At 55.3% G+C, this 26,871-nt stretch overlaps 1 protein-coding gene across 1 annotated transcript; it reads right to left on the bottom strand.

The window, feature by feature from the left end:
* Positions 1-2,439: 2,439 nt before the first annotated feature.
* PRRX2 (paired related homeobox 2) lies at positions 2,440-26,667 on the bottom strand. Its single transcript, XM_069873357.1, has 4 exons — positions 26,415-26,667; positions 4,042-4,226; positions 3,698-3,876; positions 2,440-3,150 (listed from the first exon to the last, which is right to left on the bottom strand). The coding sequence occupies exons 1-4, from the start codon at positions 26,659-26,661 to the stop codon at positions 3,015-3,017; spliced, it is 747 nt and encodes a 248-aa protein (XP_069729458.1). The 5' UTR covers positions 26,662-26,667; the 3' UTR covers positions 2,440-3,014.
* Positions 26,668-26,871: the final 204 nt, after the last annotated feature.

Genomic DNA, 26,871 nt, shown 5'->3' with positions numbered 1-26,871 from the left:
GGGCACTGGAACAGGCTGCCCAGGGAGGGGGTTGAGTCACCTTCCCTGGAGGGGTTTAAGGGCTGGGTGGATGAGGTGCTGAGGGACATGGTTTAGTGATTGATGGGAATGGTTGGACCCAATGATCCGACGAGTCTTTTCCAACCTGGTGATTCTATGATTCTCCCTCTCCTAGAGCTGAAAACAGGGTGGGAAGAGACGAAAACTCAGGATAATGTCAACCACAGGGATTTGCTCCCTTTCTGCTGGGTGCAGCACTGAAGTGGCTGTAGCTGCACCAACAGCTGGTGCCTCCTCTGTCCAGCCAACCCTCTGAGCTGGTGGTGTCCCCGGGCTTGGCTGATGGATTTTTGCAGTGGGTGAGAAGAGGGTGGTCTCTCATCCCGTTGCCCAGCGCAGTCCGTCCCCTGCCCATGCTGCTTGTCCAGGGCAGGTGGGGAACCCACCAGGCAGAGCCACGTCCTTGTCACATGCACGAACACATCTCTACTCAGTAAAATATTTATTCCTCCATTATTTCACAAGAGTTGTTTTTACAAAAACCTTACAAAAAATTTCCAAAACAGAGACATGCAGAAGAGAAAACAAAACAAAAAAAAAATCCACCGTGGATCTTGTTACAAGTAATTGAAATGTACAAATAGAAAGGGTGAGAGGGAGCTTGGATTACAATAATCCCTCTGTCCTTCTACCCCTCCCTGGGTGCAATTTGCATCTCGTCTCGGTGCAGCTTCAGTGTTGACTGACAAGCTGCGATGAGCTGCCAAGAGCACAGCAAAGGAGGGGCCCTAAGATTAGGAGCGAATGTTTTCAAATATATATACACATATAGATATTTAGTGAAGAAATATTTATTCCCTGCTTTTTTTAGGTTTGCAGAAACGGCATCTGCAAACTATTAAATGGGTTTATTTTCATTAATGCTCTCAAAGAGGCAGCGACATTTATATCCCTGTGGTTTCTTCTTGTATAACTGAAAGAGCCCTGTGCTTTCCATGGGAATAGGACCCCCCCAGCCCCGTCTTCCCACTCCAAGCGGCGTTTCTCATGGTGGATGATTTGATCCACAGTGAATCTGTCTTCTCCCCCTAGCCTGGTATGTCTCAACCTTTATCAGGTGTCTGTGCGGTGTCTCGCTGCAGTCTGGGGATCTGTGTGCTCCCCTCCTGGCAAATGGGGGTGGAAAACAGGGCTGGAAATAGGGTTGGGGAGCACAGGATGGGTGTTTAGGGTGACTGTGCTCCCTGGGTGAGGTTGGGCTGTTCCCTCTCCATGCTTGGAGAGGAGGAGGAAGGTGTTTCTGACTGGGGGCTGTGTGAAGTAGAGCAGAGAAATCTGGGGAAGGATGGAGGGGCCGGTTCACCCCCAGCTGGAGAAGTCACTCGCTCCTCTCCTGGTCCTTCCGTTGAGTCTTCAGCTCCAGGCAGTGGGTGAATCCAAGGGTCCTGGTGTCATTGCAGCCTCTGGGTACCACGTGCTGCTGCAGCGAGAGCCCTGCTGGGAGAGGGAGAGGATGCTTCTGGGAGCAGGAAGGACTCTGGTGGGCACTTTCAGCCTTGGCATCACACATTGGAGGGTGTTCATCTGGAGGCAGCACCTTAGCAATTGCTGTGTCTGTCCTTGGTTCTGCCACTACAATCCCTGGCGAGGCTAAGCCCTTTTAGGCAAGCAGGGCCGGTGCCTCCTCTGTCCAAGCCACTTGTCTGAGCTGGTGGTGTCCCCACGCTTGGCTGGTGGATCTTTGCAGCGGGTAGGAAAGGGTGGTCTGGTTTCCACAGGACTTTATCCACAGGTCAAACCTCCATCGCTCTGGCTCGTCTCCCACTGCTGCAGCATCAGCAGGGGAAGGTGGAGGGTGCGTCTGTCTCGGGCTCAGCCCCACGGGCGAAGGACTGGGGTGGTGTAAGCCTGAGGCAAGATTGCCTACCCTGCATCCATCCCCTGAACATTCCGCTTTGCAACCTCATTAGGCTGCACGGCAGGGTGGGATGAGGGGGAAACCACTTCCTTTCTGCAAAACCAAAAAAGCCCACCCCTACGGAGTCGCCAGCCCCGGATCCCCACACACATCTGTGGAGCTGCTGATGGGGAGGCTGTGCCTCCGGAAGGCGAAGCCTGCTTTGCCGTTGGCACAAAGCACTGGGAGCCGCCTACTCAGCTGAAATCCAACAGCTTTTTCCAATTTTCTCTTTCCCTGGGATGGTTCAATGACCTGGGGCTCTGCAGAATTGCTGGCAAGACCACTGAGGCAGGGCAGCGGTGCCTGTTTGGGGACCAGCATTGCTCCCGCCGGGCTCATGGGAGAGCTCACAGCCTTCAAGCAAGCCTGTTGAGATGCTCCAGCCCTCCTCACCCCTCTGGGAAGGAACAAAACCTGATGCCATTGACATAGGCAATTCCTAAAGGCAGGCGGTGTAGTACAGGAGGCTGCTGAGGGCTGTCCGTGCAGCCCCCTGTCAGCTTCCCAAAGTCTTTCTCAAGAACCGTGGCTGGCGATGCACAAAGAAGCCAAAGTGTGGGTCGGCTTCGGCATGCGGGGTTGAGTGCCACGAGTCGCAGCCCAACAGAAAGGGGGTTCATGATCCTCCCACCGCTGCGTACGGTCCCTGCAGGAGGAGGAGACCCAATAACTCTTTGGCTCTCTGGGCGCGATACCCAAATTGGTCAAATCCAATGGTCCAAGATCCTTCCATGTTTGGAAGCAAATTCTTGTTCCCTTGGCAAGTCTGTTTGTCCTTGACGAGCGCGTGGGGGGTATGTGTGTGTATATATAGCCTTTATTATAAGGGTGCACGGAAAAGCAAGTTCTAACCGAGTTTGCTCCATATGTGGCTATAATTGTGCGCCACTTCGACCTGGGACCGACTCTACCTTCAAAAGGGAAGAGGAGAGGAGAAGTGCTGAGACATTGGATGAGTGGCATATGGGTTGGGTGGGCAGTGGGTTCGTCCTGGACGGGCACAGGAGCTCCACGCTGTATCCTGGATGAGGCCATGGGGTGGGCTTTGCCCTGGTCAGTTCACAGTCGGCACTTGGTTCTGATGGAGGCTGAACTCTTTGGCTTTGAGGCGCAGGCTGGCGATGCTGTTGGCCATGTTCACCCCTTGGGTGGGCGTCGCAGTCCCGCTGGAGCTGTAGGAGGGCACGGTGCTGCAGGGAGGGGAGCAGTGGAGGAGTGAGGCACGGCCCACGGAGGAGTCCTCATGCCCTGCACAGTCCTGCTGGCTTCCCAGGCCAGACTGGCCGTTCCCTCTTAACGCATCTCCCACAAGAGCAGTCAAGGCTTCGGTATTTTTGTGTGGTTGGATGCATGTGGGAACCCCTCAAACAATGCACCAGAGGGCCCTGCCTTGAGCTGTCAGACAAGAGGGCTGGGATCCAAAAGGAACCCATGCCACCTCCCATGCCAAGATGTGGGAAGGGTCAGCACAAGGCCAAGAGAATCTCATACGAGGACCCTGCTCCAGCCCTGAGGCCCTCTCTCCATGGAGACAGAGAATCCTGCTCAGCAGCAGGCAGGGGATGCTTAGGGCTGAAATGGGTTCCCAAAGCAAAGCCGGCCAAGCTCCTTTTGGACCCTCCTTTTGAACTCCCTGTGTCCTCAGCACAGGGCTGTGCTGCTGTGGTTGTGGGGCTGTAGCTAGGCAGCCTGTCCCACGGCCACCACCTCCCCAGCTCCTCCAGCGCCTGCACCTACCTGTACGGGGAGGTGCTGGTCCAGGAGAGATATTCTGGGGTCAACGCGGTGGGTCGTGGTGCCATGGGCTGCTCAATGGCTGCTTCCTGGCTGTAGGATTTGAGGAGCGATGCTGATCTGTTGGCCAGCATAGCCCTCTCATTGCGGCGAAACTTGGCTCTCCGGTTCTGAAACCAGACCTGTGCATGGGGAGGGAAGGCGGTCAGTGGGGACCCGATGCGAGCAGGGATGTCCCAACCTCCTGTCCTACCCATCGTGGTCATGTACGGGGTGAAGGGAGAGAGGGGACAGTCCTGGAGACAAGGCAGAGGGTGTAGTTGTCTCCCACACAAACCTTTGCTCACCTGGACTCTTGCCTCGCTGAGGTTGACCCTCCTTGCCAGCTCCTCCCGCACGAAGGCATCAGGGTAGTGCGTCCTCTCGAAGACCCTCTCCAGCGCCTGCAGCTGGCTGCTGTTGAACGTGGTGCGGTTCCTCCTCTGCTTCTTCTTCCTCTTGGCTGTCCCGCGGCTCGGGCTCAGGCTCTCACCTGAGAGGAAAGCACAGAGGAGACCACATGAGCCAGATTCACGCGAGACCCCACGTGGGGTCCCAGTAGGGCTCGAACCCTCCTGGGGCTCTCGGTAGGGAGCAGCATCCCGGCAACCCTGTGGGGTCCATGAGGATGAAAACCTCTTTCAGGACCTGCTGGAGCTTAGGGTTAAACCAAATATTTACAAAGACCTTTGGGGGTTTTGTGTCTGGCTAAAACCACCTGGACCCGATTTTAAATACCGTTCTGGGGCAGCACTTGGCACAAACTGCTGGGACTGTGTCTCGCACCCCCCCAACAGGGACACATCCACAGGGTGTCTTTGACTTGGCTCTTGCTAAGGGTTTAGGTCACGTTTTCATGGACAGCGATGGAAATTTGAGGGGTATGGTTTAATGGTTGATAGGAACGGTTGGACTCGATGATCTGGTGGGTCTTTTCCAACCTGGTGATTCTACGATTCTATGAAATTCAAGACCAAAGCATCTCTGAGATGCGGGTCTCGGATCCCACGTCCCTGGCTGTGGCGTGTCCCCGAGGTGACAGAGCGCTGCAGCCAAGCATCTGCTCATCCAGCTCTGGTCTTCAGAGCTAGGAATGAACGACTCTGCGTCTTGCAGAGCTCAGCCTCTGCAGTGTTTATTTCTGGCTTTGCTGGCTCATGGAAACATGAAGCTGAGGGTGTAGCTTGGTTTCTCAGTATTGATCTTGGGCTTTCAGCCAGGCTGAGATTAATCTCCTCTTTGTCACTAATATCATCAGGTTTAGGCAAGTTTATGAAGTCTTTTTTTTTGAGATACGTCGTCAGCTGCCTGCAAAGGCTTCACGGGGAACGCATCTCGCTGTCGTTCTTCCTTATGGAGGTATTGGTTAATTATTCTTTCCGTTAATAAAGCATCTGGATCTAATCTGTACCTACTGGTGGGAAAGTATTTTGGAATGATTTGAAATGTTAATAGTTTTATGACATTCTGATTCCTAGCGGGGTTATATTGGGGTTTTCTGCTCTGTATCACTGCAGAAGCCGCGACGGCAGGACTTACCACTCCCTGAATATGGTCAAGAAATAAATACTTGCTAATAAGCTATCTTGATACTTATTAAATAGACGTGCAGTGTTTTCAGATTATACTTGAGCAAGAAACAAAATCTACTGGAAAAGATATTAACTCTTCTGCTTCAAGATGCCACCAAGCTGTTGAGCAGGAGGTAACTACAGGTTCCAAGATCTTTAAGGCCAGAAAAACCTCCTTGGACCTTAATTCTGAGTAATTCAAGCCATGAAACCTCCACCAGCAAGTCTTCCATCAAGCTCCTAAGGTCCCTTTGTGCCTGAATATACCGTTCTCAAGGGTTTTCCCATCCTGAAATGAGCCGTGAGGACCAGAGAAATCCCAGTATCTGCTGGCAGGTTGTCCCTGAGACTAGATGCCTTCTACCCAAAGCAGGGTCCGAACTTAGAGCTACTGCAGAGCTGGGACCTGGGTGCCACCACTGGCCCCGTTCCCCATCTCCCAGGCACATGCAAAGATGCTTCATCATTGTAACAAGGATGGGACCTTGGTGGGAGGAGAGCATCCCTGGATGGGAAGGGAAGGAAAACAAGCTCCGTCTATCTCCCAGGACCTCGCTGCAGCTGTCGGCTTTTCTCTGGGTCTTTTATTGTGTTGTAGATGCATTTGGACCTTTGTTGACCATTCCTTGGGCTGGAAACAGCCCGTGCTGCTGTATTTGGGACACGGCCTTCTTGGTAGGGTAAAGACAGGATGGACGGCGCCTTCCCTGAATACATGTGGGTTTGAAGCCCTTTCCCCGGCCAGGAAATCTCAGGCTGCCCTTTGCCGCTGTTCGTATTTAAAGGCTCACAAATAAAATTCTCCAGATTCTCTCCAGCCCTTGTTCCTGCAGCTTCAAATGTTCTGCCAGTCTCTGCTTTCCAGTTGTCCCTTTTACTTAAACTCCTTTTTTGGTCCTGTTTTCCTTCAGCAAGCTAACGAGCCGCTGGATTAAAATACATGAAGTCCAGCCACAGTTGTCCCTGGGTTTTCCAGGAGCCGAGGACCAAAATGGGAACCATCAGGCTGGGAAGGAGCTACAGGATGTAACAGGGTGAGAGATGTTTCCTTGCAGATTTATGGCCACCCTGTAGGGGTTTATGGGGAAATTATAGACTGGGGCTTTGTTCAAAAAGTGCCATCACCAAGGGCACCCGCTGCCCCCCACCGAACTGGCAATGATTTGAGCAGAACTCTAGTAAATGTATAAATAAAATTTATAAACCTCCTTTGGTTTCATCCCCAATTTAAATTCTGGCCATAGGACTTTTCCATAAGTGAGGGCTTCTCTTACCCTTTCTAATTTGGCTGAAAGCGAGGAGGAAAGGTTTCTTAAGTTAACTCTCAGCCCACCTCCCTAGGATCTGGCTCTGTTTCTGGCTCGTTTCCATCTCTCCAGACCTGCAGAGTCAACAGCTAAATGGCCACCAGAGCTGGTTCCTGTACAGAGCTGGCAGCTCTTGAGATTTAAGACCAGAACTGGGTCACGATGCATCCACGTGCTGTTTTTTCTTGGTGGTTGGGGAGCTGCAAGCCCTGGGTAGTGCCTGGGTTGGGGCATTTTGTTTAGCCCCTGTTACTGGTTTTAACGGAGGGACCTTCTCCTGCATCACAACCCCCCTGAGAAGCTCCAGGGAGCTTTTTGGAGGATGTATATGATCAAAACCCCTTCCCCACATGTTCAAACCTCCCCTAAAACACGCTGCACCCTAGCATAGCCCAGAGGTCCCCAGTTCCCCTGAGAAACCTTTTGTTTTCAACTCAATTGTCCACTATGTTCGTTTCCCGCCCCAATTTCCACTCCATCTCCATACTTGAGAGAGGCAGCTCCATGCCTGGGGAGCTTGCCTGGATCCTCTGCTCTGCTCAAAGACAAATTTTAGTAACGGATCAACATATTTTCCAAATTAGCTCCGGCATCACAGGCTTATGGGACCAGATAAATGCCACCCTAATTGCTGGTGGCGTGCATCTGACAGGTTTACAGCGTGCAAAGTCGGGCTGGATGGCTTCTATCAAAGATGCTTTAATAACAGCTTTAATCAGCTTTACCAAACCAAGCCTCGCTAAGCACTCTGCGGTACCTGAAGGAGATGAGTTGGGTCCATGTCCCTGTGCCACTGGCGCCATCAAACCCAAAGAACTCCCTGACATCTCCCTGCACCCATCCATGGGAATGGGATCGACCTGGATTCGCTGGCACTTCAACGGGGCGAGCAGTCGTAGGCTTCCAGGAATGAGAGTTTGTGCTCGTGCAAAGTTAAAACTGGTTGCTGCTGTGTTTCTTCTGCCCTAAAGCCGTTCTCGGGGAGGTTACGGAGAAAGGCAAACCCCTCCCTTTGTCAGTTTGAATCTTAGGGGCTCATTTGAGGTGTGGCTGGAGGCATCGGCTGGATTGTCCAAGCCTGAGGTCAGAGGGGACTCCTGAGCCGTTCCCTCAGCCGCCTTCAGCGTATTTATCTTCCACTGATTACAATTTCCGCTAAAGGGAAAAAAAAAATTGCAGGGGAAGGGGGAAAACGTGAAGGATAACGTTACTGAATAATGAAAGGTGACATGGGGGGAGGATGGGGAGAGGGAGGCGCTGGGGCTTTGTGCAGAGCAGGATGGGCCCAGTGTGCTTCATTTAAAAAGCCTTAAATTGCCCCAGTGTGTTAGAAAAGACACAAATCTTTCCACCCATGACGTGGATGAGTTTTGGGGTGCTGAATGCAGCCTGGGTGACCTCCAGCCTCGGGCGATGCTGCCTGCCTGAGCGCTGCCCTAGGGATGCTCAGGGATGCTGAGGGTCAACTCCAAACCCTTTCTCCATCTGGGAGCACCAACGCTGGGAAACCTGGGGCTTGCCTCGCCACCAGGAACTGGGGAGCGACTGGTCCTGCCCCATTTGCAAAGGCAACAGTCCCCGCACGGCTGGGTCAGAGCCGTGCAGGTTCAGCTGAGCAGCCACCGAGCCCGCTGTTCCGGCTCTTGCCCTTTCCCGCTGTGCTTCCATTAGTAGGAAGGACTCAGAGGGGTTTCGGCTGCTGAAGCCCGGGTGTGGGGCTTGCCAAGGGGGGGCCCCGTGCTGGCAGGGCCCCCAGCCTCCCACGCAGCAGACGCCAAGTGCTGTAAAGAGGTAATTTTCACTAGATTTCCACCGAGGCTTCGGCTTTGACTTGCAACCTCCATTAGCGAGCGAGAAACGACCTCCGTGCAGCTGCCATCCAGACCTAACCAGCATCTAAAATCCCAGCTGCTCCCACGTCTGATCCCAGGGAAGCGCGATGTCCCCGGGCAGGGATGCTCGAGCGAGGTGGCTCATCCCATGGGATGGCTTTTGCTGGTGGGCTCCATCACCAACTGTGATGCGGGGGTGGCTCCCCTTTGCATGCCTGGTTTGGGGGTGCCTCTTTGCAAAATCATAGGGTCACTAGGTTGGGAAAGACCTTTGAGATCATCAAGTCCAACCACACCTGTCCATTACTCAGATCCCTGAGCACCTTGTCTACCCATCTTTTAAACACCTCTAGGGATGGTGATTCAACCACCTCCCTGGGCAGTTGTTCCAGAGCCTGAGAACCCTTCTGGTGAAGAATTTTTTCCTAAATCTCCTCTGGCGCAACTTGAAGCCATTTCTTCTTGATTTATCACTTGTTACTTGGGAGAAGTGACCAACACCCACCTCGCTACAACCTGCTTTCAGGCAGTTGTAGATAGTGATAAGGTCTCCCCTCAGCCTCCTTTTCTCTAGCTCATTCCAGAGCTCGGTGTTCGCCCTGCACTGTCCCTGCAAGCCACCTCAGGTGGCTGCAAGATCATCTACCTCCAGCTGATGCTGCAAATCCCAGGTGTGCACTATCATGGCCTCAAGCTCCTCCAGGGGAGGTTTAGGCTGAACATTAGGAAAAAAATTTTCACAGAAAGGGTCATTGGTCCCTGGCAGAGGCTGCCCAGGGAGGTGGTTGAGTCCCCTTCCCTGGAGGGGTTTAAGGGACGGGTGGACGAGGTGCTGAGGGACATGGTTTAGTGTTTGATAGGAATGGTTGGACTCGATGATCCGGTGGGTCTCTTCCAACCTGGTGATTCTATGATTCTATGTCCTGGGGTAGGTTTTGCTGCCACTGAGCTTTGGGGTGCAAATACCCCCCTCCTTTGGGGTGTCATGACAGAGGGGAGCGAGTTCAACCCTCTGCTGCAAACCCCCCCCCCCGGCTACATCTCCAAAGTGTTTCATTTTCCATTGCGCCACGGACCTCTGAGCCCCAAACAGTTTTCTGCTGTTAAATTATTTCACGCGTTCCATTTATTTGCGAGCAGTTTGCCAAAGACCTTTTAAGCTTTAAATTCTTCACCCCCTCCCCAGCCAAATGATCAAATCTGCTGCACCGTTTACTTCCCTTCTCTGCCTGGAACAGCACTTTTTCCCCCCCCCCCTTTCTTCTTCTCGGGTATAATTTAGGGGTTGAAATAGCCTGGAGGGAATTAGCTGTAAATTCTTCCTAAGACAAATAAATTCAGCCCTCTAAGTTTCTACGTTTTTCAAACTGTTGAGAGACGTTTTGGGTTTGTTTTACTTGAAATAATGATCGTGGCATATCTGACCCTCAGGCTGCGGCCGGCTCTAACCAAATAAATAGCTTTTATTAATTAAGGTTTATCCTTAACAAATAAAACCCCAATTTGATCTCGGCCAGCTGAATTAGCAAAAATAAACAACGGGTTCTCCGGGCACTTGATGTGGATTTAACAAATTAACGCTGAGCCTTCATCAGGGAAGCCGCAGGGTGGTGGAGGCCTTTTACAGCCAAGAAATCCTTTGGAAAAACAATGTCTTTCGTTTCTCCCATGGTCTCTCTCAGTAAACATGTGGACTCCCTTCATCCCTTTCTATACTCAGGGGAAGCGAGGAGAGCTCCGGCAATGACGTCCACTAGAGTTTCATGTGCAATTGTTTAGCTCGTCGCTCTAAATCATGCGATGGGGAGGAAGCGTTTCCCTTCGGAGCAGCGCCGGAGCAAAACTTTGGGGTTTGGGAACGGCCCCTCCATGATGTCTGCCTGCTCCAGCCCTTTTTTGTCTCATGACCTTGAGCTGAGACACCCAAAGCCGGGAGTGATTTGAGGGAGCAGGGAGGTTTTAATCTGCTCACATTGGGCCTTTACAGCAAGGAGGGATGGATGCTCTACGTGCCAAAATGGGGCTTGTGGTCACAGGTGGCACAGGGTTTGTTACAGAAGTGATGGTGGGAGCCACCTATGCTCTTGCAGGTCTTTAATCTTCCCAGATCATTAGCCTGAGGGGCTGAGAAGCAGCTGGGAAGCTGTGCCACCTAACTGTGGTGCCTGCGCAGTGAGCCCAGCCAAGGGGCAGGGGATCAACACAGCCTCACAGCTCAGGGGCAAAACCACATCAGCACAACTCCATTTTCTATAGAATCATAGAATCACCAGGTTGGAAGAGACCCAATGTATAATTGAGTCCAACCATTCCTATCAAACACTAAACCATGTCCCTCAGCACCTCGTCCACCCGTCCCTTAAACCCCTCCAGGGAAGGGGACTCAACCCCCTCTCTGGGCAGCCTCTGCCAGTGCCTAATGACCCCTTCCATGAAAAATTTTTTCCTGATGTTCAGCCTGAACCTCCCCTGGTGGAGCTTGAGGCCATTCCCTCTCGTCCTGTCCCCTGTCCCTTGGGAGAAGAGCCCAGCTCCCTCCTCTCCACAACCTCCTTGCAGGTAGTTGCAGAGAGCAATGAGGTCTCCCCTCAGCCTCCTCTTCTCCAGGCTAAACACCCCCAGCTCTCTCAGCCGTTCCTCATAAGGCCTGTTCTCCACCCCCTTCACCATCTTCTATGATTCTATGAACTGCATTTTCTGGGTGTTTTCACCCCGCTATTCGGTTTCACCTCTTGGAGCCACCAACCCCTGCCCACAGGGTGCTGGTCCCACGATGCTGTGAGGTCCAATCCCATCCCAATAACAACCCACAGGCATGGGAATCGGGGTACCCTGGGGGAACGGGGGCTGGAGCCCTTCTCCAGGCTTCCCCACTGCCGGGAGCGGGCTCCGATTTCCTTGCTGTGAGCCACCACCACTCCCTCTCCCCTCTCCCTAACCCATCCCCAGCCTTCCAAAGACCCCGGGAAGGCCAGAGGCTCCGAGAAGGAGGGATTGAACCTGGGGGGGTCCAAATGTGCTGAGTCCGAAGGAAACTTTCTCAGCTCAAGTGGCGTACATGAAAAATTTAAGAGAGGGGCAAGCCTCAGCTACTGGAGAAACATTACAGCAAAATGTTTCCGAGGATGTTTCACCTCATTAATTGTGAAAAAACTGAAACGCTGACACGTTTTTACAGGCTGCCAGTTTCGCTGGGGGAAAAGTGTCTCTGTTAAAAGGAGCAGCTAAAGCCTGGACCAAGAAAGAGGCCAAGGCTGTCCCGGGAGGGCCTTAGCCTGCGCTCACTGACAGGCAGCAGCAGACTGTTTTATGGTTATAGAGCTGCTGCTGCACCAGCCAGAAACCACCCAGCGCTGCGGTTTGCTGCCCCTGGCCCTGTGGATGGCCAGTTTTTGCGAGGATCCTGCCCAGCGGTGCTAGGACCATGGGGATGCTCTAGCCTGCACCCCCTGAACCCAAACAGCTTTTCCTCTTGCACCCCCAGGATCTGCAATCACTGCTCAGCAGTGATGCTAGGGATGGTGTGAGGTGTCCAGGTGAGCATTGTGGCATGTCTGACTGAAAGCCTGAGCAAGCTGGGAAGGTCCTGGAGAGCCGGACAAGCTGGCATCATCCCTGAATCTGAGCAACCCATGCTTGCAACCCAATGGTGGCACTGAAACCCTTTTTTTTTGGCTGGTCCCCATCTTTAGTGCAGTAAATGCAGTGGGAATGTGATGCTTAGCTGGGTTTCAGAACCAGAAGGAACCTGGAAGGGTGGAGCCCTGTGTTGCAGGATGCTGCCTCTCTTAGGGACAGTCCCAGCCCAGCAGCAGCCACCAAATTCACTGTCGAGAGCCGCAAGCAGATTCAAAACCGGCTTTCCTGCAAGGGCAGCAAAGATTTATCTGCTGCAAAACCCAAGAATGCGAGAAGGACAAGATCAGGAGGTCACAGTGAGGAGGGCAGGAAGAGCACAGATAGAATCATAGAATCATAGAATCACCAGGTTGGAAGAGACCCACCGGATCATCGAGTCCAACCATTCCTATCAAACACTAACCCATGTCCCTCAGCACCTCGTCCACCCGTCCCTTAAACCCCTCCAGGGAAGGTGACTCAACCCCCTCCCTGGGCAGCCTCTGCCAGTGCCCAATGACCCTTTCTGCGAAAAATTTTTTCCTAGTGTCCAGCCTGAACCTCCCCTGGCGGAGCTTGAGGCCATTCCCTCTCGTCCTGTCCCATGTCACTGGGGAGAAGAGCCCAGCTCCCTCCTCTCCACAACCTCCTTTCAGATGAAGGGGATGAAGGAAGAAAGAGGTGAAGAGAGGGGAATCAGATGCTGGAGGAGCCAGGTGAGGACCAGGCCAGCTGAGTCATGTGCTGTGATCTGTGATTTAGAGAGATGCCCTGAAAGTTGAAAGCTGGTAAAATTCACAGGGTCGTAGTCGTTTGCTGCAGGTGAAGCCCAGAGGCTTTGACATGCCCAGCATTCCCTGAACTTTTCATAGCCCTTCCCACCATGCCAGAGCCTCCTGCCCCATCCTGAGGCTCATGAGTAGCCCAGGAGCGTGTTCGCCTTGCTGAGGCCAGGCCCTGGGAATGGTGTTTTGGCACAGCCGGCTCCTGCGTCAGCGGAAGTGTTTAATTAATTAATTGCAGCCGTGTTCCCTGAAGGAGGAGGCATGGTTGATGGGATGCTGTCAAACCTTGGGAAGGAGCTGGGAAACATCTTTAGCCACAAAGCTCCAGTGGGAAAGGGCTGAGCAGCACAAGAAACTCCCCTCTGCTCTCCCAGGCAGCTGGGGGAGATGGTGCCATCACTCAACCTCTTACACGGGGTGGGAACCACCTCCTGTGGGCAAAGACTTGGAAAAGGCGACATGGACAAACCCTGCTGCCAGGCTCACCAGCTCCAGGATGGATCCCAGAATCCTGAACCTGCAGCAGGATCCAGGCTGCTGAGCCTGGCACCATCAGCATCCCCTGAAACGACTGCTCCAGAAGCAGCCTTTAAAGCCATGCAATGGTGTTGGCGCCTGGCGCGGGGCTCAAGAAAGCCTCTTTTTGCACTTTCCCACCCACCTGGCTCCTACAAGCCCTGGGAGACAGGACCAGGACCATTGTGCAGGGCTGCAGGGCTCAGACAGCTTGGCTGCGCCTGCCGACGGGTGGCACCAGCCCAGGGCATCCAGCCCGGGACGCAGGGTACCGAGCGCATCCCTTGGGCTGGGTGACTTGCAAGTGAAGAATTCCCTCCCAGGGCTGTGTTTGCAAGGGACAGCGTGTGACCCCAGGCTGGGAGAGGGCTTTCAGGAGCTGCCAAGAGCATCCCATGTGCTCGGAGGGAGGCTGCAACCACAGCCTGACACAATGGGTTGTCCCGGCTCCAGCGCTGCCGTTGCCTCCATTGTGTCTTCGTGGGGATGGAGCTGCTGAGGAGCCAAGCTGGGAACAAGCTGGGCTGCTGCTCCTCACTGACTAAACCAGGGTGAGGGAAAAAAGATTCCCAGGAAAGGTCTGCACAAGTTTGCCTGGAACAGTGGCACCGCGGTGGTCACCACTTGGCTTGGTGTGGTTGGGGTCTGGCCAGGGTTTGGCATCATCCCCGGTCACCATGGGAAGCACGAAACTCAAAGGATTCACCTCCTCTAGGGTCACCCTTTGCTTAAATGAGGACCAAGCCTCTAAAAACTCACCTCCGATGTTGCCAGTCTGGAATCATTGAATCATAGAATCATAGAATCATAGAATGGTTTGGGTTGGAAGGGACTTTAAAACCCATCCAGTTCCACCCCTGCCATGGGCAGGGACACCTCCCACTGGATCAGGGGTTCAAAGCCCCATCCGACCTGGCCTTGAACACCTCCAGGGATGGGGCAGCCATGACCTCCCTGGGCAACCAGTGTCTCACCACCCTCATTGTGAAGAATTTCTTCCTAATGTCTAATCTAAATGTTCACCCTTCCCATTTAAAGCCATTCACTCCCATCCTATCACTCCATGTCCTTGTAAAAAGCCCCTCCCCAGCTTTCCTGCAGCCCCTTTCAGTGCTGAAAGCTGCTCTAAGTTCTCCCCAGAGCCTTCTCTCCTCCACGCTGAAAAATCCCAGCCCTCTCAGCCTTTTCTCCTAGCAGAGGGGCTCCAGCCCTCTGGATGTTCCCTGCCAATGCCAAAAAGTGAGAGAGGAAGACAGGATGGATGTAGGAACGTGGTGGGTGTTGTGCCGTGGCTCCCAGCATTGCCCAGGGATGCTCAGAGAGCCTGTGTCAGACCAGAAGGCTCCTCAGGCAGATGCTTGTGGCTGTGGGGTGGTAGGAGTCATTCGGTTGGGAAGCCCTCACGGCACAGCCAAGCGCCTCGGGAAAAGGCACCGTGGTGGGTTTGAAGCGCAGAGCAGGGCCAAGCCCAGAGCAGCACCGACCGATGGGGGAGCAGGAATTTTAATTTTGTTCTCCCGCGTATCTGCCAGCCCCGCCGTGGGGGCCTGGGGACCAACAAAAGGCGCTGGCTCTCCCCCAGCTGCCAGCAGCCCGGAGCCTCCCCGGCGAGGAGGCATTCGCCGAGGGGGTTTGCTTTCATCTCCCAGCCAGGAGACCTTCTCAAGGTGGGATGAGACCAGTTCTCAGGCTGTAGCACCCCGAGATGCTCCTGGGGATGAAGTCCCTGGGCATCCACCTGAGAGCAGCCTCCCTGGTTCTGCCATGCATTAAAATAGCTGAGTGCAGTGTGGTGATGGGTAACAGATGTGTGAAGGGGCTGCTGCGGCGCGGGGAAATCATAGAATCATAGAATCACCAGGTTGGAAAAGACCCATCGGATCATCGAGTCCAACCATAAATGGCTGGTCCAGCCTCTGGTGCTAAAATTCTGGGGTTTGGGTCAGCCCTGAGCAAGGGTGTCCAGGCAGAGGGGATGCGGGAATGAACGATGCCAGGATGGATGGATGGATGGATGTTTGGATGGACGGACCCCACCATCCCGCGTCAGGGCTGAGCACGGCAGATGCTGCTTCTCTCCCCATCCCGCAAATGTTTTCAGCACCATTTGGTGCATCCGCGGTGCCAGAGTTGCTCACACACAGCTGCCTGACAGAACAGGTTACACAGTTTCCCAGCAGGACACGGGGCATATGTAATTAATTAGCGCTAATGAGCCTTGGGCAAGCGCCGGCCCTGAGTGCAGCACCCGCCTGCGCTCACCGAGCTCTACCAAAAACTCAGCTTTAACTGCAAAGTGTTTTTCCACGGAGGGTTGGGGACGGGATAGCGGGTGCCTTGGACCATCACGGTGTTCAGAGCTCACTGACTTTTGCACGGTGTTTAGAAATAAAACTGATCAGCCAGGGCTGCAGAGCAAGAATGCCACCTAGAGGGATGGCTCCTAGCCAGGGACCCCTGGCGTGGCAATCCCAGCCTTCCTCTCCCCACCCTCACCACCCAAACAAGGTGGTTTCTTGAAATTTAATAAGCAAGAGCACATAGGAAGCCAGCCCTGGTGGTGTCTGGCGCTGAAACCCAGCCCTCCAGGTTAAAGCACAGACCCTATGGCATCGGGGTCATTGCCAAAGGGAAGAGTGGAGGATGCGCAGGGACCAAAGGGGACAGTGGCATCGCCCGTGGTGTCCCCTCCTTCCACTGACCCGACTCCCCTCTCCTTTCTGAGGCCAACTGGGTGGTTTTCACACCCAGGATGAGATGCCACCGAGTGCCCATCTTGTCAGCGAGCTCCGCCACCTGCCGAGAGCCCATCCCGTGGCTGCATCCAGCATCCCTGCGCCAGGAACACCAGGATATTTGGTGTACGAGCCCCTGGCCAGGCCCCCATCCCACCGCAGCTCTGAGCACCTTCGTGGGTGCATGTATGCACAGACATCCCAGAAACCCTCGCCAGCGAGCAGCTTCGCTGCCCTCCGGTCTGGTTTTCATTTGAGGTCGGTGGCCTCTTGCCAAATTTATTGTAAAACATTCATTTTAATAAGTGGCTTGTATCTTTTCGGTTTTTTTTTTTTTTTTCCTTCAACCTAGCCTGGTTAACTGTTTCCAGGTTAGAGCAGAGATGTGCACGGGGAGGGTGGGGGTGGCAGGGGCAGCAGAGGCAGCACGGATGGGAACAAGTACCAGCCGTGGGGAGGGCACCAGGGGACACAACGGAGGTGTCAGGGTGGGAGCAGCTGCATCTAGCTCCTACTTCTACAAAACCCAACAGAGCTGAGACCCTCACCCTCATCACCCTGAGCCTTCATCCTCTCCAGGTCCCTAGAGAGCCCAGTCTTGGAGACCGTGACCCCAGCACCCGACTGGCTGAGGTCCCCAAAGCCACCCAGGAGCAAAGTGGGGGCACCGATATTTGGGGTCCTGGGCTGTGGGTTGGGGGCTTCCAGGCATTCTCATACAAATCCCATCAAAACTTAACCCCCGACGGGTAACCAGGTTGTGCTGAACACGCAAAGGGCTTTGCCAAGCGGACGGTGCCTGGTAGTTTAGTTTTGACATTTGTTTTAGGTTTTTATAAACCTCTTCTAATACTAATAGAAATGCTTCAGCGTCTTCTAATTTAAATGAAAACAGTTATTTTTTTAATCGAAAAATTCCCCTGAGGTATTTACAACCCCCAAATTACAGCCATGTGGCTGGCCCAGCGGAGAAAGTGAAATCGGTGAGATCGGAGCGTGGCGGCTCCAGCCTGAGCCCCGCGTCACCCGTGTCCCCTCCACAGCATCCCGTGCCCTGCCTGACCTGGGGGACAACACAGCACCCCTGCATGACTCGGGGTGCAATGTAACCCCCCCACAAAACACACTGTGATGCCCTGTACAGCTCAGGGTGCGATGCAAACCCCCCCAAACACATATCGTGATGCCCTGTACAGCTCGGGGTGCAATGAAATCCCCACCCAACCAATGCGCTGCATGAAACAGGGGTACAACAGAACCCTTCCTCCATAATTGAGGGTGTAATGCAACAATCCCCCACCCCATCACCAATACACACACGAAACACCCTGTACAGCCTGGGGTGCAGTGCAACCCTGTATACACACATTGTATTGCCCTGTACAGCTTGGGGTGCAATGCAACCCCCCTATATGCACATTTTATTGTCTTGTAAAGCCTGTGGATTAATCCAGCCCCTCATACACACATCTTGGGGTGCAATGCAACCCCCCATACACACATTGCATTGCTCTGTACAGCCTGGGGATCAATACAGCCCCTCTATACACGCATCTTGGGGTGCAATGCAACCCCCCATACACACATTGTATTGCTCTGTACAGCCTGGGGATCAATACAGCCCCTCTATACACGCATCTTGGGGTGCAATGCAACCGTCTATACACACATTGCATTGCCCTGTACAGCTTGGGGTGCAATGCAACCCCCCCATACATGCACTGCATTGCCCTGTACAGCTTGTGGATTAATGCAGCCCCCCCATACACACATCTTGGGGTGCAATGCAACCCCCCCATACACACATTGCATTGCTCTGTACAGCCTGGGGTGCAATGCAGCCCCCCTATATACGCACAGTATCGCCCTGTACAGCCTGTGGATCAATGCAGCCTCCCCCACACACATCTTGGCGTGCAATGCAACCCCCATACACACATTGCATTGCCCTGTACAGCCTGGGGATTAATGCAGCCCCCCAATACACACATTTTGGGGTGCCAAACAGCCACCAGCTCTGCTCCAGCTCTGTCCCTGGGCTTTCCCCCCCCCAGTGCCCAGGCTGTGCCCCCTCCCCAGCACCCGCTTGCGCCCGCGCTGCCATGTGCTCCCTGGCTCTCCCCCGGCTCCCCTGCCATGTGCACTCCAGTTTCCTTGCGTGTGAAGCCTGCAGCCTCTCAGATTCAGTGGCTGGAAAGGATGGCGCCTCTCCACATCTGGTTCAATGCGCGAGCCTGGCGCCTGGCTTAGCCACAGTCTCCATTCAGAGACACACAGACTTTAATAGACTCATACAATTCTTCCTGATCTATCACTGCAGCCGCAGCTAAAAAGCTGCTTTATTATACGCGCTCCAAAGGGGGATGAGGAGGGAAGGGGAGGGGGCTGGTGGCTGCCTCTCTCTGAAGGCTCGTAGCCTGGGGGACCTGAGTTGCCCCCCAGCTCTGCTCTGGCTCCTAGGAGCTGTTTGCCCCCCAACCCTGGGAGAAGGAGAAATGCCGCGGCCTCGTTACACCTCCTGCTCAATTAACTCCTATCGCCCAAGATGCTGTTTGCACCCACCAGCTGGAGTCCCCAGCAGAGCTGCAAGGGATGTGGGGGGCGGCAAGTGGTCCCCATATGCCCCCTTAACATCCTCAGAAAGATGCGGAGGGGGGTGTCCCTGAGTTGGGACGATTCTCCAACATCAGCATCATAGAATTCTACGATTCTATGATTTACCCCCTGCGATGGGACCTGCAGCTAGAGCCCAGGGGCAAGGGGCTGCCCCACAGGCTGGTTCCATCGCCCCACGCCCCCTCCCCATCCTCATTGTGATGCCCCCAGCAGGTCCCAGCACTGGGACTGGTTTTCTCAGGAGAAGCACAGGGCAGGGAAGCATCCAGCGCGGGATGCTGAGCATGGACAGGGTGTTTCGTTACGCTGGAAATCATTGCCCACAGCCGTGTGTCCCTCGGGTGAACACAAACGCTGGGAATGCCTCAAGGATAAGGGTGGGATATTTTTATAAATTCTCAGAAATTTCGGGGCGTCCGGTTCTGCGGTGCTGGGGCAGCCCTGGCCAACAGCAGCTGGAAAACTACTTCGAAACCCAAAATCAGTCCTTCCATACCACAATGAGTTGCTTTCCCCATCCTCCCTGCCCCGGCTGGCCCCGCACAGGCACTGGGACCTGGCACTGGGTGGTTGTCTCTGCCCATCACACTTTTACCCTCTTCCCAGTCACTTTTTCCAGCTGGGAAAAAACTATCCTGCATTAACCCTTATCTAAACCCTTGCCCAGTTCTGGCTCAGCCTGGCCACAACACGCTGCCCCGACGTTTTAAAGGATGCTCTGAGCCTGCCTAGTAGCTGAGGGATCTCATCCTGGGAGGATAACTCCTTCCAGCTGCTCCTCATGCCACAGGGAGGGGATGAGGTGCCAGCCGGGGGACACCAAGCCTCTGCAAGCCCCAAAGATCCCATCCTGCTTCAAACCTCATCCCTCCGTGTCAATAATTTTACAGCTCTGGAGGGGGGACAATTCCCTGTGGCCGGAGGAAATCAGCCCCAGCAGAAGGGGTGATCAGCCCCGCTCCCTGGGAGAGAGGAGGGTTTCTAACAAGGCAGCCTCAAAGCCCCAAATCATTTCATCAGCCTCCCAGCTACAGACACACGCCCAGGCTCTCTTAAAATGCTGATTCGTTGAAATTCACCCATCTTGGCTGCACGGAGTCAAAATTTCATATTTTTCCTGTGAATCAGCCCTGTTCCCTCAAATAACAGCCCAAAAGAAGAGGGGAAATAGTCTTGCACTGAGCTGTTCCTGGTTCAGCTAGACATAACAGCCCCAGGGAGGGCTGGGCAAGGTGTCCCTGTGCCCTGGCACCCTCCAGGGCTGGGCACGAGGTGTTTGGAGCTGCTGCTGGGGCTTAAAGCTCATGAGTGGGTGCTGCTGGGGCTCCCACGGGAATAGAACAAAGCCCCATGGCCTCAGTGCATGTGGAACCCCCACATTATCCCCTCCAGACTCAGTCAAGGGGTGACTTTTGCAGCTCCTGTGCCCTTTCCCTGCTGGAAAGACGGGGTGGAAACAAGCATCCCCTGCAGAAATACCTTCCAGAAACCTGGTTTGCTGGGGGCACCAAGGGGAGAAAAAATTTCCTGCCCTCCTGGCGCAGGTAAGTCTCCCCCAGAAAGTGGGGACTCATCCCCAGACCCTGGTTTTGTTTTTTTTTTCTCCTTTTACCTTCTGGCAGCAGCTCTCCCAGCACAGCTGAGAGTGTGTGCAGGGACCCCGCAGAGCACAATACGTGCTGGTATTTCTTTCCCTCTAGTCCTGGGGAAGGCTCCAAGCGAGCAGGGCTGCTTTCCGTGGCTGCAAAAGCCCCTGCTCCAACCCAGAGCCCCCCAAGCTGGGGTTGGGGGGGAGCCTGGAGCCCAGGTTGGGGTGTTCAGCCCATCATGGGGGTAAATCTTCCCCAAATTGGAGCTGAGGTGCTCTCAGTCTGTGACCATCGGTGGAGAGCATCCTCCTGGTGCACAGGGAGGTGTGGGATGGTGAGCAGGAGTCACCACGGGAGGAGCAGGATGGTGAGTAGGTGTCACCCTTCAGGAATAGCAGGATGGTGAGCAGGTGTCACCCTTCAGGGCTGGAGGGGACAGGGAAGCACAGAGCAGCAGGACCAGGGTGGTCCCCATGCCTGAAGCCCCATTAGACCTGGGGTCTCCCAGCCGTGACCACCACCCCAGGGTCCCTCCCTGTCTCGTTTTGGCAGGGCTGTGAGCTAACTCAGCCTCTTGCCTCACCTGCACCATCGGAAAAGCATCGCTCCCATTCATCCTGTGGTTTTCAGATGGGTGAGACCTAACGAACCAGTTTGTCCCATCCATGGGATGGGACACCCCACATGCAGGACAGCAGGTTCCATGGTTGGACTCGATGATCCAGTGGGTCTTTTCCAACCTGGTGATTCTATGATTCTATGATTCTATGACAGAGACAGTTAGGGAGGGGAAGCCTGGCTGGAGGGTTCAGGCTGCAGGTTGGGGCTGTCCCCTGGGACAGTCTGTAGGGGTGCAGCGTGAGCCTCTCCCTGCAGTCCCTTTTTTTCCTGACTGGGATACACTGGGCTCCCCGCGAGCGGCTGGAAAGCGTCTGGGTGAGCCGGGACACGTCAGGCTCCTCATCTATCCCTTGCCTGTCACCAGCCTTGCACTAAAGTGCAAACAAATGTGGAGGCCGGGAGGTGGTGAGGGGCGGGGAGCTCCCGCCTGGATTAATTGGTGCTTTCTCAAGACGCGCTGATGGATGCTGCACCGGGGACCCGCCGGCATCGGGCACTGGGAAAATACTGGTCTTGGGCACAAGGCCCAGCTGTGCTGTCCCCCTAATCCTGGGGACAGTCCCACTCCAGCAGCCCCATGGGTGCTGTCCCTGCATGGAGAAAACCCCCTCGTGTTGGGGTCTGCAGCCCTCAAAGCCCTCCAGGAGGGAGGTTACCAGCCCAGGAGGATCCCATGGATGCAGACTCCTCCACCCAGGCACCCTCAGCTGCTGCAGTTTTGGGGAATGGAGAGGGACCACGGGTGCTGTGAACCCCGCACTTCGACCTCGCACCCTGGTGCAGCCCAACCTCTTTCCCCAGGCTGGGACGAGCAGATCCTGAGGCCACCCCGAGCAGCTGGGACCCAAGCAGCTGTCCCCTCCTTTGCGGGACAAAAGCACCAGAGCCTTTCCTTGGTGAGCTGCAGTGATGCCCATCAGACACTTCTCAAAGCCTCTTCTCCCTCTGGGAGCTGAGCTGGGGCGCTGACAGCCCCATCCCTCCCCAGGAGGCCACCCAGAAATTGCAGAAAGGCTCCTGGGCAGAGGGACTCAGGGGAATTGCATCACTTTTGGGCCACAGAAAGCATATGGGTGCTGGGGAGAGGGGTCTGGTGGTTCTGGGGACCCCATCTGGCTACCCATAGCCACGGCTCAGCGGGTCTGTGTTGTCCTGAGCCAAGTACATGAGTTAATGATGCTAGGTTTAATTACAGCTGAGCCACATACCGGCATGGATGTCCCAGGGAAGGCAGATAGATCCTCATGGGCACATTCCAGCCCTTTTCCAGTGGTGTTGTCTTACAGGACAGCCTTCTGCCTGCTTAGCCTGAGGGGCTGAGGTGTCCCCAAGTCGTGTTTCCCGTCTGGTTGGGATGAGTGGGATGTGGGGAGGCAGAGAAGCACAGCCAGAGTGTGCCCTGTGAGCCAGAAGGTGTCCTGAGAGCCAGAACCAGCACAGCCCTTGGGCTGGACCACATGGGGACATCAAGGATGCAATTTCTGGGTGGCCTCCTGGGGAGGGATGGGGATGTCAGCACCCCAGCTCAGCCGCAGAGGGAGAAGAGGCTTTGAGAAGTGTCTGATGGGCATCACTGCAGCTCACCAAGGAAAGGCTCTGTCTAAGGAAGGTGCCCAAGCCCTGGGAGCAGCTCTGGGCTGCCTGGGGCAACCAGCCACCACTTGTCCTCAAAGCAAATTCCTTCCCCTTTTCCTCCCCTGCCCCACCTCACCTCTCCTTTTTTTTTTTTTTTTTTTCAACTGTCATCATTTAAGCAATTAAAACCAATTTGCAGTAACATCATCCTAATCCCTCTGCCCCCTCTGGTGCAGCTGCTCCTCTCCTCATCACTTCTCAGCATCCACACAGCCCTAGTGCAGGTCGGAGGGTCCCAGCCACCCTGGAGGTGAGGAAGGGGGCCCAGGAGCTCTCCTGCAAATAGAATATCCAGGAGCCACCACCTCTCTCCATCCCATCACCCAGTCCTGCTGGTTGCAGCTGAAGGGGCAATGAGTGCCTGCTCCATGCTGGAAGATACCCTTGGAGGAGCCACAGGTCTTCCTCTCAGCCCAGCCATGACAAAAGTTGCTCTTTCTGAGTTTTTCAGCCCAGAAGCAGCTGCCAAAGCCAGCGCCTGGCTCCCTCTCCCATCCCCAGGCGGCACCAAAAGTAAGTTCATTGTTTGAAAAACCATCAGTCAAGACTTGCTGGCTAAAATTACCCTCCTGCTTTATCATCTTGAGAACATTAAGGGCTGTTGTTAACAGATGTTTCACGTTACACGTTATTTGTTAGTCTAATGAAAGGAGGTGAACGAGCTTTCAAGACCTCAGAAGTTGTGCGGAAGGTTTGCATGAGAGGCAGTTGCACGGCTCCGGGGGAGGAGGAAGGTGAAGATGAGGATGGGGATGAGCCCTTGCCACCCTGGGGGTGTTTCCTTGCTGTTTGCTTGGCTTGTGGGATTTCTGCTTCTTCATTTTTGGGTGCCATGGGAGCGATGTGTGGCAGAGCCGATGTTTGCAACTGTCCCCAGTGAGGACAGGCTGGGCCAGTTTGGGGCTGGAGAGGGAAGAGGGGATGGCTGTGATCCTCGGTGCCAGCAGAAGGGATGTGCGAGGGACTATTGGAGCTCCTGGAGGAGAGCTGTGCTCAGGGGCTGGATATGGAACTACCCCAGCATCCCTCCCCATCAGAGAAAGCTGAGGGGCGGGGGTGGTGACTGAGGGTAGGAGGGGGTTGAATCCCTCTCTGCAAAGAATAATGCCCTGCTCTGAGCTTCTCGGGCTCTGCCAGCCCCGGGAACAGAAGCTGCCTCCTGCTGCAGCTCCCTGGGGAAAGGGAGAGGATTTTGTGGGGGTCACAGTTTGCTGAGCACAGCCTGGGGCTGCCTAAAGCATCCCTGTATCAGCTCGGACCACAGTGAACCCTGGCTGGTGGAGGGGGTGCCAGCAGCTTCGCAGCAGGCACAGGGCTGCTTTTGCTCCAGCGTGCTGGAGTGATGACCCTGTTAATTGCTTCCCAGCCAGAGGACAGAGCTGCATCCCGCAGAGCAACACTTGGGTACCAGGGGCTGGTGGCATTGATAATAAACCCGCTGCCAGTGACTTGTGGGGCTCTGAAGTCGCATCTGGCAGAAAAAAAAGAATAATTACAATAGTAAAGGGGAAGATGAGGAAATGCTGAGAGGCTGTTTTACTTCAGGATGCCAATAAAAGATAGCGTTCCCAGTAAAAGTTCCTCTGCTGTCATCACACTGATGCTGAAAGCCTTGCAGATGTGTAGCAAAAGGCTGATGCTGGCACTAGCAGGGTGTTTGCCTGGTATTTCAAGCCTCTCCATCCCAATTTAGAAAATTGCGTGCCAATTTAGGCAGTGGCAGTGGTTAACGGGTCTCCCAAGACGATGTTTTTATGCACACGGGTTTTCTTCTCTGTTTCCTTGTTGTCTTCTTGCTCGCTGCTCTCAGATCCTCTTGCTTTCTCCAGGGAGGGTCATGGGGGAAATGCTTCCACTCCTGGATGTGTCGTTGGAGCATCTCTGATGCTGACAGTGTCTTCATCCCTGCAGCCTCACAGAAACAAGTGCTAACGGGAAAAATCCCTTTGGTCCAGCGGTGCTGGGATCAGCGGGTCAAACCACACAGCGAATGGGCTTTTAGGGTGAAAAATGAGTTTGTTGGGATCAGCCAGCCCCCTTGCCTCTCCTTCTGGTACTTGTAACACCCCTGGTCCCCACTGAGTCTCTTTGGGGTGCATTAGGTGGTAATTTCTCTGCTGTTTTGTGAACAGCCCTGGGAGATGAGCTGGCTCTCCGCAAACTCTGGTTCTACACGGCACGCTGTCCCAAAGGCAATGTGAGCGCAGACAAAACCCAAGGGAAGGGGAGGGAGGATGGAAAACAACGCCAAAAATACTAGATACCATCCCGGAAAGCAACGCCCAGCCTCACCCAGCCCTCAGCATCCCAAGCAGGGCCAGACTGGGGGCTCGGGGGGGCTTCTCCATGGAGAAAGGAGGTTGTGCAGGGAGCGAGAGGTGGGAGGAAGAAAGAGTCTTCAGACCTGTGCTCATTGCAGGAGCCATGGGAAGGGACAGAGAGAGCACCCAGTGCGCAGGGGGGGCTCCCACTGGGAGCCTGGGCACCCAGGGCACGGCTCAGGTCCCCCGCAGGACACACTTTGGGGCTCAGAGGACAAGCTGGGGGACCAAAGCTCAGCCAGAGGCAGGTTTGGGGGCTGCCACCCCCAGGGTCCCCTCGGGGTGGGCATCTCCGCCCTGCGCTCTGCCCCCTCCTCCTCCTTCTCCATTTCTCCATCCCCATCTCCCCTCCGCCTCTGTGCCCCGAGGGGACACTCAGCTCTGGGGATCCCCGGCTACCTCCGGAATATTCTTTTTTTCCGCAGGGAGGGGGCGAATCCTCCCGGCCCCGGAGCAGGGATGCGCCGGGGAGGGATGCGCGCACCGGGGCCGCCGCGGATCCTCCGGGGAGGGAGGGTTTTCCCGTTAAAAACGCGTCTCCTGCCAGCACCGAGAGCCACAAGGTGACTGTCCCCTCTCCCGGCCCCGGTGCTGCCGGTGCCACCGGCCCCGAGAGGACCCGCTGCATCCCGGTCCTTCTCCCAGCAAACCAAGCCGGGGAGCCCCGAGGGAAGCGAGGGGGGGGACAGACGGTGCGACATCCCAGTCCCCTCCCTGGGTGCGACGTCCCAGTCTCCGGTGGGACATCCCTGTTTCCCGCTGTGACATCCCAGTCCCCCCAGCGCGACATCCCTCACCCCAGCGCGACATCCCAGTCCTCCCAGTACGATGTCCCTCTCCCCTGGTGCCGCATTCCAGTCCCTCCAGCGCGATGTCCCTCTCCCCCAGTGCGACATCCCTGTCTCCGGTGGGATGTCTCTCCCCCGTGCGACATCCCAGTCCCCCCAGAGCCATGTCCCTCACCCCTAGTGTAACATCCCTGTCTCTGGCGCGATGTCCCTCTCACCCGGTGCGACATTCCTGTCCCCCAGTGCGACATCCCAGTTCCCCCAGTGCCATGTCCCTCTCCCCCAGTGCGACATCCCAGTCCGCCCAGTGCCATGTCCCTCTCCTCCAGTGCGACATCCCAGTCCCCCAGTGCGATGTCCCTCACCCCTAGTGCAACATCCCTGTCTCCAGTACAATGTCCCTCTCTCCTAGTGTGACACCCCAGTCCCCCCAGGGCGATGTCCCTCTCCCCCAGTGCGACATCCCTGTCTCCGGTGGGATGTCCCTCTCCCCTGGTGCGACACCCCAGTCCCCCCAGTGCCATGTCCCTCTCCCCTAGTGCAACATCCCTGTCTCCGGTGGGATGTCCCTCTCCCCTGGTGCGACACCCCAGTCCCCCCAGTGCCATGTCCCTCTCCGCATCCCCGCTGCTCCATCCCTCTCCCCCAGCAGTCGGGGTGCCGGCACCCCCTCAGACCTCCCCGACGTGGTCCCCTTTGTGCCCCCCCCCCCCCAACTTGTCCCTCCCCGGGCCGGGGGTCACTCACCGTCCTGGGGCGCCGCTTCGCTGCCGCTGCTGCCTCCCGACGGCTCCGCTGTGGCCTTGGCTCCCCCCGCGGGCTGGGGACCGGCCGGGGGGGTCCCGTTCATCCCGGCCGCTACCTCCTCCAGGTCGAGGAGGTGGCTCACGCTGAAGTTTTTCCGGCTCTGAGGGTTTTCGGGGGGCTCCGCACCCCGCGCGGCGGCGCTGGGGGCGAAGGGTTTGTCCATCGCGAAGGCTGGAGGCGAGTCCATAGCTCCCAGCCCACCCCGAGGTGCCGGGACGCTTCCCGGACCCCTTCCCCTATCCCACCACCCTCTAAAAAAAAAAAATAAAATATAATACTATTAAAAAAAAAATAGGGGAAAGAAAAAAAAAAAAATCAGGGCTGCCCTGTGAGTCCGGCTCCCTCCCCAGCCCCTGTTCCGCCTTATGCTGACGTCTGGGGAAAAAAACCACGCTCC

This window comes from Phaenicophaeus curvirostris, chromosome 20 (genome assembly GCF_032191515.1).
Source record: "Phaenicophaeus curvirostris isolate KB17595 chromosome 20, BPBGC_Pcur_1.0, whole genome shotgun sequence".
Lineage (NCBI taxonomy): Eukaryota > Metazoa > Chordata > Aves > Cuculiformes > Cuculidae > Phaenicophaeus > Phaenicophaeus curvirostris.
Note: the sequence above shows the minus strand (reverse complement) of the source record. Positions and strands in the feature narration are given on the sequence as shown.